We start from the raw sequence: 17,460 nt of genomic DNA, 5'->3' as shown, positions 1-17,460 counted from the left end.
ATGGCATTCACATTATAGGGATAACTAAGTACGCATTTTCAAGATATTAAGTTTGAAGCTCTTATTACTGTACATGGTGTAGGAAAGACTTTCCAAAGGATAAAAACATTAAAAAAAAACCACAAACAAAACATACATGACGACCATACAAAATGTCTCTTTCTTCAGCGCAAGGCAACAGTAATCCTGGAGATCAATAAAATTTTATGATATCTAAACTAAACTAAACTTAACTTATGTTTGAATGGAGAACACAGAGAAGCCCACCGGAGAGAGACTGAAAGAGAACAGAGGCTCTCTCTTCATGAGAAGCCACAAGGGGCAACAGGTACAATTTGCTCTCAAAATAAGAATGAAATTTTTTACAGTGAGAACAATCAATCACTGGAACAATCTTCTCAAGCACATGGTAGAGTCTTCAACACTGTAGTTTTCAAGATGCAATTGCACAGTGTGCTAGACAATCTTATCTAGGCATCCTTTCCCACAAAAGGTTGGACTAGTTGATCTTTCAAGTTCCCTTTCCAATCTGAGCTGTTCCATGATTCTGGGATTCTATGATATAGAGTGGGGCGCAATTGGTTAAAAACATTCATAGACAAGCAGTGCTAAGAAGCCAGTGATACTTCTGAGATGAATCAAGCTGAAAATAGCCTAAGACTTGAATCTAGAATTTTTAAATGAATGGCAAACTCGGTGTGACTTCGATTTCTCTCATCTGTTACTTAATTTCATCATGAGTTAAATAAGCCCAGGTTTTTAAAACAAAATTAGAAATAGTTTACTTTTTTCCATAAAAAAAACCATACAGGTATATACATGTATATCTTACATGTATATACAATGCAGATGATATGACTCTTTTCAGATATAGTGATATGTCCCTTTAAAACAAACAAAAGAAAAATATCAAAGCTGAGTTTCTCCCTTAATGAAACAAAATCTTATTTAAAACAAAAACTCTCTTAAAGAAATCTATTTAGGGTTGTGTGGAACTATTTGACATTTCAGAAGCATTATGTCAATAGTAGTTGATCGGATAACTTGACACGGTGGTGATAAAACCATCTCACAAATCACATACAGTAACTGTACAAATTTTATAAAATCCAGTCCCAGAGCTTTTCCTAGAAAAGAACTGTTTACTCAGTTTGAGCTTATAGTTTCTGAATTTTAGCAACAGCACATTAATTTTAAAAACTACAGTTTAAAATGCTGTAATACAGTTTATAGTTCATGAACTGTAAAAAAAAAAAATAGCTTAGAGTTACAAGAATAAAATAAACAATATGAAAAAAGACCCTTAAAACCAGCCAAGAGACTCTAAATAAGGTTATTTTCATCTAAAAGCTCTAAACATTGTTTCTTTACCCTGAAAGACAAAGTATGAAATTTACATCTTAATCATGGCAAACATACAGGTCAATAATTAATTCACATTTTCTCTCACAAGACATTTTGATCTTATTTTCTATCACGATTCTAACTATTCCTCTTCCTTAGTTCTGTCCTCTAAGTAAAAGAGACATGCATTACTTATATCTTGCACTGACTTTAAAGTTTGTACAGCTTGGGGATCAATCCTTTCAACCCAAGCACTTTGTTCTCTGTCCAGTATTCTGACACATGCCATGTGCTATAAACGATTTGATGAATGAAATGAAAGCATATGACCACCTACCCACACACCTTGGCAGAGGTGCGCTCCATACACGCCGACCACCTCCCAGGCAGGTAAGTTTATTCGCACCTTCCAGGCGATATCCAGGGAAACAAGAAAAGATCAAGGAATCTCCAACACCAAAATGAAAACCAATTCGCCTACTGAAGGCAGGAACACCAGGATCGTCACATGGCTCCAGATCATATTCTGCAGGCAATGAAACATAATATAGAAATACATGGGACAAGTTGTTCACATGGAAAGCTTACCAAATTAGTTGCATTGTGTCAGTCTGGAACACTTGGAAACACGTATTTCAGGGTTGTGTCCTCTACTAAAACCCAGTACTGTTTCTATATGTCTATTATGGCTATACAGACAGTAATTATGTATCTATTGTGTCATATCCATACTACATTTATGTTCTCAATTTCAAGGGCTGTCATCAGCTTGTATTGTAAGTGGTTTACTATAATTTCGGTTAATTATATCTTTTGTATGTAACTGTTGATTCATTTCATCTGAACTCCCAAATAGCTTTAGAAGTGAGACTTACAATTAAAAAAGATCATTATGTAATGAAGAAAATCTAAGAGAAAATCAAACAAGTGATCAGGGGAGTGAAAAGACATATGACCACATTTTAAAAAAGTGTAGTAAAGCTACACTCTTAATCAGGCAAACTTAATCTGCATGCCTTATAGAAATCCTACAGGTGTCACACAACTGAAACTAAATATATATATATTTTTAAAAAAGAAATGTCAAGTGCTAATTTTTTTTTGTCTCTTTTATAACTATGCATCAGGAATAATTCAGGCGGAGCCAGAACAAATTAAAGGGAAAAAATCAGGGCTGTTACATACAAAGGGACTACACTGAACTCAGGAAATGTCTGAGTTCCCTTATCCTCACAGAATGTACCGGGGAAGTGTCATTGTTGGATTGTCCAGTTTTGTGAGTTTCTTTCTTCTTTAGATATTCACTGCTGACCACTGTTCAAGAAAAGATGTTGAAAAAGATCAACTTTACTTCTAATCCAAAAAGTCTTACTTTATATTCTTCAGAATATGACCCAAAAGACCCTAGAGACCACTTAGAAGAGAGACACTTCTGATAACTGATAAGAAACGACATTTTTAAAACATTTACCTTGGAGGTTGATGGAACGTAGGGTCAAATGCACTTAGTTACAGGAAGAAACTCCATTTAGTCAGGGGAAGAAACTATCCCAAACTCTCTGAATGAATGTTTAAACAGCTGACTGACTTACTGAATAACATAAATAAAGAAATCCTTCCCTATAGTAACTTGTCTTATGGGAAGGTCCCAAATAGTAAAAGGAATCTATAAGCCACAGGAGTTTCTGCTGGCAAAAGTTCTAAGTTTTGAAAACACATGATTTCTGCTCAGCACTGTGAAGTCTGAGATAGACATGGAGATAACCTGTGGCAGACCTTTAGGCACCTGGGAATTTTCCTGACCCGTTTGGCAGAGAATGGATTCAGAGCAGCATGGAGAAAAAGGATTTGGGAGTGCTGGTCAATGAGAACCTCAACATGAGCCGGCAATGTGCGCTGGTAGCCCAGAAAGCCAACCGCATCCTGGGCTGCATCCAAAGAAGTGTGGCTAGCAGATCGAGGGAGGTGATTCTGCCCCTCTACTCTGCTCTCGTGAGATCCCACCTGGAATATTGCGTTCAGCTCTGGAGCCCCCAACACACAAAGGACATGGAGCTGTTGGAGCAAGTCCAGAGGAGGGCCACCAAGATGATCCGAGGGCTGGAGCACCTCTGCTATGAAGACAGGCTGAGAGCTGGGTCTGTTCAGCCTGGAGAAGAGAAGGCTCCGGGGTGATCTTATGGCAGCCTTCCAGTACTTGAAAGGGGCCTCGAGGAAAGCTGGAGAGGGACTTTTTACAAGGGCGTGTAGTGATAGGACAAGGGGTAATGGCTTAAACTGAAAGAGGGGAGATTTAGATTAGATATAAGGAAGAAACTCTTCACTCTGAGGGTGGTGAGGCACTGGAACAGGTTGCCCAGCGAAGTCGTGGATGCCCCATCCCTGGAGGTGTTCAAGGCCAGGTTGGATGAGGCTTTGGGCAACCTGGTGTAGTGGAGGGTTTCCCTGCCCATGGCAGGGGGTTTGGAATTAGATGATCTTTGAGGTCCCTTCCAACCCAAACCATTCTATGATTCTATGATTCTATGATTCTATGATTCTATGATTCTATGATTTCTGTGTTAGATGACATTCAAAACAGTTTAAAGTTCTTATCACTAAATACTTCTTACTATGGGGAAATATGTTCTAATTCTGTGAAAATAAAAAACCAGACTCTCCCATTTGTGTCATAAAATTAATGTACCTGATGATATTTATTTAATATGTATTTTTTTACATATAATATCAAAATATTTATTTAATACAAAGGATGGCATATGATGGCTATCTATGTGTATATCAGTTGCAGATGGGGCATAAACCTTTGCTTGTGTCTGAAAAATTCTGTGATCTACATATTTTGTTACTCTACAATTTTTCCCCTTGCATCCATGCTGATAGTTTGTATTTTTCTGTAAGTTACTTAGCCCTCTACCATTTTGAGTTATTTATAAGTAAACTATCAGAGATACCATTTAATATTCACATTTACATTCTAAATTTGCAAAACTGCTGACCTCTGATTTGGTTAGTCCAAAGCATCCAGAACAAATGGAATTCAGCATTTGATACGAGTAAATCCAACACTGTCTTAATCATTGAGCTGGTTTTTGTGTTTTTTTTGTTTTTAAATAAGCAAGATAAATGAGATACATTATTCGTAAATAACAAATTCATCTGTAAACATTGCCAAATCTCAACAAAATGTATTGTTTTTCAGTTCTTGAAAAATCATGTAAGAGAGTTGTCTATATGTACTTCTTCCACAGAATATCCATGTGCATGAGCATCTCAACTAGTAGTTGATTCATTCATATGCATATCTGTAAATATTCTACATTCCAGTAAAAGAGACAGGCAAAGAAAATAATTGAGAAATGTATTTAATATGTCATCTAGTTTTAAAGACTGTAAATGAGAAACAGTAATTTAAAATTTTTAATCATCTTATAGAGGAATTTGTAAAAATTAACAGAACTTCTTCATATATCAACAGCTAATAAATTTTATTTTTACATATATATTTTCTATTACAAAATCAGTCTTAAATTTAGACTCCTCTGTGACTCTGAGTTAGCACACTGCTGCTTTCTTACAGTTTCTATTCTTTGTTTAGCAAAATATTACCAGATAGTTTCGTTCTTCAGAAGCAGTACTTTCTGTCTTTGTACTTTTTTTCCCCTTAATTTTTCTCCAAACTTCTTTTCACATTGCTGACAGTTCTCTGAGAACAGGGAAAACTTCTCTAGAGTCACATCGCCAATGTCCTTCTCAATTTGTTAGCCACCTTTAGAAACCTTAGCCTATTTTCTATAATGGAGTCCACAAAACTTCTTTTTACTTTTTTTTTTTTTTTTAACAGGTGTTTCATAATGTTTCTGCTATCTACAAGTAAAAATATTACGTGGAAACAGTTTCTTGACATTTAGCAGAACAGAATTTCTTACCTGAAAATGTTATGTTGAAGCCTTCATAAGAAATTGAAAAATCAGATATAAATCGAAGCTGTGCAGTAAAATTCCCAAAGAGGCCAGCTTTAATTGTAGGGGGTAAGACTGAGCCAGTTAACCTGGCTACTGGTTCTGCAAAGCTGCCATCTTCAGTGATGAGCAAATAGTCATGAGAGCTCTCAAGGTGAAAGGTATGAAAAACCAGCTGTACACCTTTAAAAATATTCAAAAGGGGGAAAAGAAAAGCATTTAATAGGAAGTGTTTCTCTTCCTTTATACACAGGTGACACGGGAAGTAAATCTCACATTATATCGAAAGATTTTTACCAAAAGTCACACATGGGATCAAAACCTGAAATTCAGAGAATAAAACTTGCAGAATGACTCGACCGATCAATATCTGCAGTGTGGATGTTTGTTTAGCTCACTGTAAATCAATAGCTCCCATAAGAGAATTGATGGGACTCAGTGTTATTTGTATACAGTGCTCTGAAAATCTAAATTTGCATCGTATAGATTTTATTCAAGTTCCTGTATGTCTCTCTTATTTATAATCTCTGCCATGATCTCCCTATTAAACAAGGAGACATACTTTAATAATTGGTTAAAGTTTTGTATTCATGTTTTATTTTTTGCATTTTCTCTAGCACAATTCTGGTTTTTATGGGAAGTGCCCATACACAAGCACAAAGCAGACACAAATTTATGTAAGGTCTTCCATAAATACAGATTCATACTTTCTGGAACTGGTTCTTTACTCAAGGCATGACTTTTTTCAGTTGCCAACTTCCAGTCCAGCAATGAATTAAATTTTGAATTACAGTTAGGTTTTCAAATACAGTTATTTACTATGGGGAAGAACATTCTTAGAAAGTCTTTTCATGTATTTTATATTTAAAATGCCATATGAGTTTTAAACAAAAAATCCAGTCTGTAAGATTTTAAATAGTAGAGACTTCAAATATATTTCTCAGACAATCACACACAACAGAGACTTTTGTTGTCATAGAGAGCAGACTGAGGAATATTTTTATTATGTTTTGATTCAATGGTATGTAGCACATCATGAGTACTTCCGAGGCTTGTTTTCCTTAGTTCTTTTACACGTTTCCATAAGGCATAAGCTTCCAAGCCTAACTGCACATCCAAACGTTATTCTACTGTATATTTACCATAAAAATATAGAATTTTTGGCCTTAATGATTTGAGTCTGAAATCTAAGGTTACTAATAGGTCAAATCTGCGTCTTCATGTGTAATAATGGAGAAGAGCTGTCAACAAGGTCCCAAGAGTTTTCACTGAAAAATTCAGTGCTATTTAACAAGTAACTATTATTTTCATATGTTTTACCTCTTCTACTTTCTGCTCATTTTTCTAAGAGAGACTAAAACATATTCCTCCGGAAACTGTTAAAATAATGTTTATTTTGTAAAATAAACACAAACTAGGAACACCACATTTGGAGAAATGGGAAAAGAAATTTGGGAAATTAAACTTCTCCCTCAAAAGAATGGCAGAAAGCAATGGTTTAAACCAATTAACAAAATTAATCAAGTAATACTGTGTTTGTGTGTTTGAATTTTTTAAACATAGACATTACATATACATACGAAATTCATATTAGATTCTTACCCTTGCCATGTGACACTTCAATAGTCCAAGTGCAGTTTAAAGAGTTGGGATAAAAATCAGGAAAACCTGGAGAAAGAACAGTTCCACTCTTCCCATGAATATATCCACCACATAAAGCTTAACAAGAGGAAGAAAGAAGGGGAAGGGGAGGGAACAACAGAAGTCATACAGAAGTCCTGGGTTTTATGAAAAAAAAAAATAATCTAGTTCACTTTTTGAACTACCTTTAAAATTAAAAATAGGGTCAAGTATTAAAATAAGAAGTTAATTAATCCAAAGTCATGACATCCATATTTGACAATAATTTGTTAAATTAAATTAATCCTTGAAAGGGAGTTAATTTTCAATCTACAGCCTCTCCTATTTGTTAGCAACATACAAAAATAAGTAAAATTTTGTTCCAGAATATTGCAAATATTAATTTCATTGTAGTAGTGTTTAAGAAGTAGAGGTTTGGGTTTTTTAAATAACTCAAAAATCAAATATCTTGCAGCTACTTTTCTTCCATTACATACTTAGAAAGGTATACATTTAATTCCATTTTTATTAAACAACAAAAAAAAGACACAAAATATATTTTTTTTCAAATGATAGAAAAGTTTTTCTCTATTTGATTTCTTCTGTGATGTTCAGGGAAAAGAAAAGTGTATTTTCCTTCTTTGAATTATTGAGATTGTCCCATAATAAGTAATTTATTTGGAATTATTTTTAAAGACACAAGAATTACGCTAGAAAACCTTTTATGCATACTAGCATTTCCTAAACTAGGGTGCTCAAATTTGCATGGCAAATTAATTAAAGTTGAACATTTACATGCAGAAATGCTCACTGATTTTATAAATACATCATAAATAAATCAACAAAATTTTATGGGTTTTTTTTTTAAATAATAAGCTAAATATTTAACAATAAAACAGCAAAGTATTAAGATGCTTTTAGTTTTCTTCCTGACATAAAGGAATATACTTTGTCATAAACTAGATGGCAAATATACAAGACAAAATGTTCAATAAACTTGAAGTACTTGTATGTAAATGTATAGATAAAATATATATATATATATACACATACAAACATGCTGGCATTATAGCTAAATTTCTTCTTTAGATTTGTTATTAGCATAAAGTGTTTGTTAAAGTTTTTAATGGTTTTTGAATTTATGTATTATATATATTTATAAATAAGTAGAAGGAAAGGAAATATTTCTAGCTTAGTTTTGCATGCATATATGCATTTCTGCACATAAGCATGAACGATAATACACATGGCTAAAACTACAGTAAATATATGGTTGATAACATTACTTAAAAATAAATATAATTAGAGATTTATACAGATTATAAACATATTTACAGATTTCAGGTTCATAATGCAATAAGTTAATGTTTGTATGCATTCAGTCAAAACACCTCTTACTCTTTAAACATCATAGAAGGAAGAAAAGTATTTGACTGTGTAACATTCCTTAAAGCAGACATTAAATATTACAAATAATTTACATAATTTCAAATGTAAAACATGCAAATGACCTGGTTTTATTTAGCGCTCCCTAGAAAATTATTTTCATGCTCCACCTTGAGATTATAGCATTTTGAGAATGACACATTATTAAAAGGAACTTTAGCCACTGTGTCTCTATAGACAGTCTTTTTTCTTCTCTATTAGCATGAAACAAAGCAACATGGGTTTTTTTTAGGGATTTATTCTACTGATTTAATTTCTTAAGTTGCAATTTCGAGAACATCAATAGTCTGCAGGTGACTGCAAAATACTCATTTCAACCCCAGTTAAATCTGTCACATTCCAAATATTTGGGTCACAACTTTTTGAGCGTCAAAAGGCAAATACGCTAACACAATGATTACCTAAAAGAATGTGAGTTTTATTTCATCTTTTTAGACTAGTTAATTCAATGTAGCTGATTATGTTAAGAAAAAAGAAAGAATTGAGTGTAACCCTCGTATGTTTCTTGCCTAGAGGCCCTACTCCAGAAATGAGTACAATTTTTAGAACTAAGTAAATTGAAAAAGAATAAGATACTATTCAAAGTTAAGATTTCTACAATAGTTTTCTTCAATCTACTGCAGCAAAGAAAACGAGCAAAAGGAATCTGTAAAATCAATGGAAGAATAATAAAAGTGCTTTGCTCATTTTAATATTACATCTTATAGGAAAATTTGTGACACTCCGAAACTCATCAACTGTGCCAAGAACAAACAGTCTAAAATTTGATCGCAAAATGCAATTGAAAACAATAGTTTGGTTATGTCCTTGCAAAGGAGGAACAAGTTTTAATGCTTACAAGGTGAATGAATTTGAATGGTAGATTAGTTTGCTTTGTAGTGGTTAAGAGTTTTTAAGTATCTAATAATTTTTGGTAACTGCTATGTTTTGTCCATAGGGTCAGAAGACTGCAGTGAGAATTAGAAGTCTGAGTGACAGTAAGTGCTCAGGTTTAACAAAACTGTTTAAAACAGAGTTAGAAATTAAAATACTTTGCTGAATCTAACTCTTAAGTTTGCCTTCTGACATTCCACTGTAATAAATAACCTTGGACCTGAAAAGGGAGTTGTTGCATTCCATGAAAAAATTGAGTTGATTTTGTAGTTCACAGAAGAAGAATTTAGAAAAAAATCTAATTATAAAAAAGCATGGAAATATTTGCTAGTATAGTTCAGCATTTTAAAAAAAATATTTCATGAAAGCTCTAGCCAGTTTCATATTGCTCATCCCCAAAAACAATTAATAAGCAAATTAAATTTAAAAAAAATATGTCAAGAAAATTAATTACATAGGCTGTTCATGATCTGTTTTGATATTAAGTATCCTAAATTTTGAGCAATCATTTGGGTATTCAGTATTCTAAGTTTAAAACATAAGTTTATTGGATATGCTTTGAAAATATTAGTTGCATTGCACCATTTTCATTCACAGTTGAACAGTGGCACCCTCTGAGAATTCTGGTTTTTCTATTGGTGAATATATATCTGTAAATTTCACTATACATTACAGTACTTGACTTAAAGTTGATACAGAGATGTAAAGTATGGCTTTTCCTAACAGTAAAATCATTTTTTAAAAGTATGGATCTTGGTGTAATTGAAGGGAAGTAGTAGCAATAATAAGCTTAATTAGTTCTCAAAAACAGCAGACTCACTTTCTTGGACTTTAAAGCTGCCATCTGAAGAACTGAACACTTACCATCACAGCTGGGTAATGCATGATTCCACTGATGGTTTCTTTCACATATGAGTGGTTCTTCATCACTCAGGGTATATCCCGGATCACAACTAAAAGTTACAGTAGAGCGGATATTAAAGTTGTTACCATGGCGATGGCCATTCACAGGAATCCCTGGGTCAAGGCAGGAATCTGATTCCAGAGTAACACCTGAAACACACAGATTTAATTTGTTTATTTACCTTTTTTTTTCAGACAGTAAACAAAAAAAATGCCAAACAAAACACAAAGTAAGACAAAAAGAAGAAAGAGCCCCCAAAAGACACTTGTTACCATTGCGTGAGAACTGATGTGGGATATAAAGCACCTTCTCTAGCTGTTGTCACTGACTCAGAGCGCAGCTTTTCATTTTTCAATCTCATAGAACACAGAAGTCCAAACGAGGTAAAAAATGTTTGAAGCTTTAACGTATATTTTTTTAAACAATGAAAAAAAGAGCCAAGAAAAGCACCAAACATCTGAAACTATAGAAAGTTATCAAGATTCAAAGTATGAATACAAATTTTGCTAGTTTATAAATCATATTTGATTATTTCATTTCATCTATTCAATTTGTTACTGTGTCAAAAAACAGCAACTGATGAACTCAGAAACTACTTGTTAACTCCTACTATCATACACATCAAAAATTGAAAGACAATGAATATATCTTACACAATTGTATAACTCTTTTCTGACAGAAGGAGTCTGTAGTAATTATATCTTATAGCAGAGATTGATTAGTGTTTGGTAAACAAACCTGGAGCCATACACTAAACAGGGAAAAAAGCCTAAAAATTATCAAATGCAGGCTCATTAACCAAGCATTATCCATTATGCTTATAGTGATAGCAAACGATTGTGGAATTTAATCGTGTAATGAGCTATAATGGATACACACAAGGGAAACAAATTAAGACTCTGTTGGGATGAAAGGAATTTCTTTTATTTTCTGTTACTATGTGTGACGGGTTGACCTTGGCTGGTTGCCAGTCCCCTACCCAGCTGCTCTCTCACTTCCCCCCTCAACACTACAGGGGGAGAAAATAAGATAGAAAATTAGATGAAAAACCTCATGGGCTGAGATAAAGACAGGGAGATCACTTACCAATTACCATAACATTCAGAACAAATTTGAGGAAAATTAATTTATCATCAATTAAAAATAGAGTAGCATAGTGAGAAACAAAGACAAAAACTAAAACACTCTTCCACACCACTCTCTTCTTTCCAGGCTAAAGTTGACTCCTTCATTCCCAACTCCTCTGCCTCCTCAACCTTCCCCAAGTATCTTGGAAAGGATAGGGAATGAGCATTGTGGTGAGTCCATAACAGTTCCTCTCTGCTGCTCCTTCCTCCTCACACTTGTACCCTGCTACAACGTGGATCCTTCCCACAGGCTGCAGTCCTAAACCTGCTCCTGCCCGGGCCTGCACAGGCTGCAGCTTCCTTCAGGAGCTATCCACCTGCTCTGACATGAGGCCCACCATGGGCTGGAGTGTGCATATCTGCTCCACTGTGGTCTCCTCCATGGGCTGTAAGGGAATATCTGCCTGGAACATGTCCTTCTTCTCTAACCTTAGCATTTGTAGGATTGTTTCTCACTTTCTTTTCCTCATTGCTCACTAACCTATGCAGCATTTTGCCCTTTCTTAAATATGTTATTACAGAGGTACCACCAACTTTTCTCATGGGCTGTGCCCTGTAGTGGGTCAGTTGGAGTGAGCTGGAACAACCTGTGTCTGGCACAGGGCAGCCTGTGGCCTCTCTCCACAAAGGCCACCCCTGCAGCCACCCTGTAACCAAAACCTTGATGCCTACACCTGTTAATGTGTCATGTGCTTGGAAACAAGAATGACTGAGTTAGAGAGAACCTCTTCAGTGGATGGGGACATCGTTCCTTCTTCTGTGAGAAGCTGAGCAAGTCCAGAGCAAAACCTTGAGAGTGTTGGCTGTGGTGGGTAAAAAGACAACTGAGAGTATGAAGGACAGAGCCAGAATGAAGCCTGCAATAAAAGCAAAAACTAGAAGATGGCTGAAAACAACAGGTAGCAAACACATAGTCAAGCCTCAGAGATAACCTGAGGACCCTGTGTAGTTTTTTGCAACTCAAAAAGCCACTGACTTATTAAAAAACTGCTCACAAAGGTACAGGAAGTATATGTGTGTGTGGCAACCATTTATAAAGACTTTAATGTTTCTTCTCAGACAATTATTTTGTTCTAGTTTACTTTGAAAACTTTTTTGTGTGTCTGTTTAAATAACACTGGACTTTTGAGTTTAAAATTCCTTATCAGCTTTTGGGATGAAATGTAGACATATTCACTTAAAAGTTCTGACATCCATTGCATTAACCTGAGAATTTTCATGTTAATTTTCACATTAATTTCGGTATTTTGGTGCTGGATTGGAAAGAATGCTTTAAGTTGGCATGATTTCATATGGGTGATGTCATCACTCATAGATGTTGTGAGACCCTTGAGCAAGATTAGTTCTCCTGGGGTCTTTAAAGATTGTATGCACTTCCTCACAGGTGACCTGAATTTCTACCATGACTCTTTCCAGTCTACTTTTTGCCAAAGAACTTCCTTCCTCAAAGCCAACTGCTGACAGCACAAAATTCTCTATAGCAGAGTGTCAGGCATTTCCTATCTCTTTAGCCCCCTTAAACACATCCTGAAGGAGCTGGTCCTCTCAGCTGCCTATGTATCTATAACTGTTTCTGTGGAAGTTGTAGTCTCAGTTTACTGTGTCTACTCTGCTTTATTTATCTAAGACTACAACACAACCTTAGGAATGAAGGAGGAGGAGTTCAAAACAAAGGAAAAAACGATTTATCAGGGTATAAAGTAAAGCTTTTAGAATTACAGCTATGAGGGCTGGAAACAGGACTACAACCAAAACCACCATAAAATGACTCTAGCTTGCACAATATTCCATGTACCCTCCAGCTATTCTTATATCTCGGTTAGAATTCAGATTTGAAAGCTTATGATCTAGTTTTTATGAGGTATCTCTGCCATATTTAAATTCTAGATGGGTAAGTTTCTTCTAGACTAGACTGCATGCTCTTAATGCAAATGTACCATGTTAGCTGACACAGTGCATTTTTAGATTCCCTTCACTTGGCTTAAATTGCTTAATACAGACTTAAAGAATCCTTTTAAGTCTATAATATTCTACACTGTATGTGCCCTAAATAAATATTAATTGTGTATTAAATTTTAACTTTGATACACATTAATCTTTTTACACAAATTAAATGTGCTTTGAGGTATGTTAGAGTAGATAGAGGTCTACAGTAGTGCTCTTAAAATTCCTTCTTCTTGCGGTACCCTTCCTTCCTTCCCTCAACATATCAACTGTTTCAGGATTCTGAGTCACATATAACAGGTAAACTGTTATCAGTTTCTTTTTGAAGTGATAACTCTAGATTACATTGACTATGTTGTTTCAGATTTTTGCAAGGAAACCAAAAGCTGTAGCAACCTCCAAGTTCCTGACTGAAACAGTGGTGCTGTATAAACAAAAAAGTCAGCTCAGGCAACAGAGCTTCAATCTTTGGGGAAAATATTTAGTATGTAAGGTTTAGCAATTGTAAATATAGCTGAAAAGAAATTTTTGTTTGCTTCTTTGGACAAAGATTCGGGTTTTTTCTTAATAAGATGTAACATAAGATAAGCTTAATAGTGGGCAATACTGAGAGTCCTGACTTCAAAAATACGATATTAAACTCTATATGAGACATTCTGGCAATGAGACTGCAAGCCTGCATATACACTTGGTCTCTGTGTTCTTCCAGTAGCTCTTAAGAGTGTAGCAGTGAGTGACTGCATTTGAACTGTTTGCTACCACAATACTGACACTAAAACAAAACATTGGTACTTCACTAAAAGCTGTGATATAGTCAATAGATTTTCAGAAATTGTTTTAGAGAAACATATTAATGATGTTATAAAGCGGGTGGGGAAGCAAAGTTGCTTGAAAATGGGAAGAAAGTGGGAGAGTGAAGGTAATGGAAGCAGGGGCAGAGAATGAAAGAGAAGAGGGGAGTCATGCCATTACTATATGAGCTTTCTTTGTTCCTCTTTCCTATAAAAGTTGAAAAAATCTTTCTCTAGAGAATACCTGGAGAGTATTTCCAAGTGACAGAGTGTAACATAGTCAAATTTAGGAGAATACTTGGATGCTTGTTATTTTTGTTAACGAACTACAGAAGTCATTTAGAATGGTGGAAGAAGCATGTCACCTCTGTCCTGCTCATTGCTGACAGGGAGCACATGCGTTTTAGCGGAGTTCTAGACTGAAGGCCAAGGCTAGCTGCAATTCTTGCTACTAGGCACATGATACTGTTATCATGCCTTCCCTCTTGCCTGCCAAGTCATCTCGTTTCTAGACTAAACAAGTACAGACCTATAAATGACTCCATATTTATCATGTTTTTCATGTTAACAACCTCCTGATTTTTTTAAACCAGGTCCTAAACTGGACACAAAATTCTCTCTGGTCATGAAATAATTATTTTTCAAGTCCTAGATAGAATAGTACTGTAAACAAAAACAGTCTTTTCTGTAATTATTTTCTTTTTCTTTTTGATGATTAACTACAACAGCCAGAAGATTCTACATTTTTGCATAACTACTACATTTTTCTCTAGATTATTTAAGTTCTGTGCAAACACCATATCCTTTTTTACTTTATTTCTATTTTGTATTCGTGCATGTCATTTCACCTTCCTCATTTATTCTTAACATGTTTCGTTACAGAACTTGATATTTCATTTATTTATTTATTTATGTTATTTCAGACCTTTTCTTTAGTTCATCTAGCTTTATTTTGAGTTCTAACCCTCTACACCATAGTGCTTGCTATAATTGTAGGTTGGAATCATCCTCAGCATTTGTAAGTGTACTTCTTATATTATCATCAAAATCGTTAATAAAAACGTCAGATAGTTTTGGATCTAGGCCAGATCACAGTAGAATCCCTACAAATTTGAGTTAGGCAATGAACTACTAATTTCAGGCTGCTTTTTGCATAAAAGTTATGAAAATTTTTCACAGCATCACAGAGTCACACAACAGTTGAGGCTGGAAGGAAACTCTGGAGGTCATGTGGCCCAACCTCCCTGCTCAAGAAGAGTCAATTAGAGCCGGTTGCAAAGAAGCATGGCTGGATGCGTTTTTCATATCTCCAAGGATGGAGATTCCACAGCCTCCTCTGGGCAACTTTTTCCAGTGTTTGCTGAAGAGCTTGTTGCACCTGTAATAATATCATCTAAACCAAATTTCTATATTTTCACTGGAAAACTTATAAAAGCCTTATAAATGTCAACACAGAGCTGTTTTCTTCCCTTTCCATTCCCAAATCTACCAAACCAGGTAACTTGTCAAAAAAGAAATTAAATTGGTTTGACATAATATGTTCTTATCAGATGCAAATCATTTGTTCCTTATCATCTTGTTTATCATCTTTTTTTACCCCTTCTTTCCCTGAAAACTGAGTGCCATTCTGCATTGTTTGAAATTTCCCTATAGTTTTGAAGTTCCAAATATAATTTTCAGTGGAGCGGAGTGTCCTTCTGCTTTGCCTTTCAGTATAGCACAAGGAATTTCAATAGTCCCTGATGAATAAACCATAGATATATAAAAAATAGACAGGAGCAGCCTCATGTTCATAGAGCCTGATCTTCACGGGGGAATTCAGCCACCCGATACACATTGAAGGGACAAAATAGCAGGGCAGAAGCAATCCAGGAGGTTCCCGGAATGCGCAGATGACAACTTCCTTCTCCAAGTGATAAAAGAACCACAAAAAGAGGTGTTATGCTAGACCTTGTTCTCACTAACAAGGAAGGGCTGGTAGGGAATGTGAAGCTTAAGGGCAGTCTTGGCTGCAGTGACCATGAAATGGTGAAGTTCAAGATCCTTACAACGGTGAAGAGGGAGCACAGCGAGCTCACTACCCTGGACTTCAGGACAGCAGAATTTGGCCTTTTCAGCAATCTGCTTGGTCGAGTACGATGTGATAAAGCCCTGGAGGAAAGAAGGACCTAAGAAAGCTGGTTAATAGTCAAGGGTCACCTCGTCCAAGCTCAGGAGCAGTATATCCCAACAAAGAGGAAGTCAGGCAGAAACGTCAGGAGGCCTGCATGGGTGAAAAGGAGCTCCTGGACAAACTTAATCACAAAAAGAAAGCCTACAGAGGGTGGAAGCAGAGACAGGTAGCCTGGGAGGAATACAGTCAAATTGTCTGGCCAGGCAGGGATCAGGTTAGGAAGGCTAAAGCCCTGATAGAATTAAATCTGGCAAGGGACGTCAAGGGCAACAAGAAAAGCTTCTATAGGTACGTTGGTGATAAAAGGACTAGAGAAAATGTGGACTCTCTCTGGAAGGAAACAGGTCACTTGGTTATCCAGAATAAAGAGAAGGCTGAGGTTCTCAATGACTTCTTTGCCACAGTCTTCACTGGCAAGTGCTCTAGCCGCACTGCCCAAGACACAGAAGGCAAAGGCAGGGACTGGGAGAATGAAGTACCACCCACTGTAGATGAAAAATAAATTTGAGACCATCAAAGGAATCTGAAGGTGCACAAGTCTGTGGGACCTGATAAGAGGCATCCACAGGTCCTGAGGGAGCCGGCAGATGAAGTTGCTAAGCCACTATCCATCATATGAGAAGTTGTGGCAGGGGCGAGGGTTGATGAGAAGCTCAACATGAGCCAGCAATGTGCACTGGCAGCCCAGAAAGCCAACCGTATCCTGGGCTGCATCCAAAGAAGTCTGGCCAGCAGGTCAACGGAGATGATTCTGCCCCTTCACTCTTCCCTCATGGGATCCCACCTGGAGTACTGCATTCAGCTCTGGGGCCCTCAACATAAGGACATGGAGCTGTTGGAGAGGGTCCAGAGGAGGGCCACAAAGATAATCCGAGGGCTGGAGAACCTCTCCTATGAAGACAGGCTGAGAGAGTTGGGATTGTTCAGCCTGGAGAAGAGAAGGCTCCAGAGTTATCTTATAGCAGTCTTCCATTACCTAAATGAGGCCTACAAAAAAGCTGGAGAGGGACTTTTTACAAAGGAATGTAGTGATAGGACAAGGGGCAATGGCTTTGAACTGAAAGAGGGGAGATTTTTATCAGTAATAAGGAAGAAATTCTTCACTCTGAGGTTGGTGAAACACTGAAACGAGTTGTCCAGAGAAGCTGTGGATGCCCCATCCCTGGAAGTGTTCAAGGCCAGGTTGCATGATGCTTTGACCAACCTGATGTAATGGAAGGTGTCCCTGGCCATGTCAGGAGGGTGAGAACTAGATGATCTTTAAGGTCCATTTTAA

General features: G+C 36.2%; 1 protein-coding gene across 1 annotated transcript in view; it reads right to left on the bottom strand.

The window, feature by feature from the left end:
• CSMD1 (CUB and Sushi multiple domains 1) overlaps positions 1–17,460 on the bottom strand; it is a 1,221,578-nt gene that overhangs the window by 264,332 nt on the left and 939,786 nt on the right. Inside the window, exons 18-21 of the mRNA XM_086608338.1 lie at positions 10,110–10,298; positions 6,909–7,025; positions 5,274–5,489; positions 1,682–1,870 (exon numbers count right to left, since the gene is read on the bottom strand). Of these exons, the coding sequence (XP_086464464.1) occupies positions 1,682–1,870; positions 5,274–5,489; positions 6,909–7,025; positions 10,110–10,298 (711 nt within the window). The remainder of the gene's footprint in view (positions 1–1,681; positions 1,871–5,273; positions 5,490–6,908; positions 7,026–10,109; positions 10,299–17,460) is intronic.

Source organism: Tauraco erythrolophus, chromosome 2, assembly GCF_009769465.1.
Source record: "Tauraco erythrolophus isolate bTauEry1 chromosome 2, bTauEry1.pri, whole genome shotgun sequence".
Taxonomy (NCBI): domain Eukaryota; kingdom Metazoa; phylum Chordata; class Aves; order Musophagiformes; family Musophagidae; genus Tauraco; species Tauraco erythrolophus.
The sequence above is the reverse complement of the archived record's forward strand: the minus strand, read 5'-3'. Positions and strand labels throughout refer to the sequence as shown.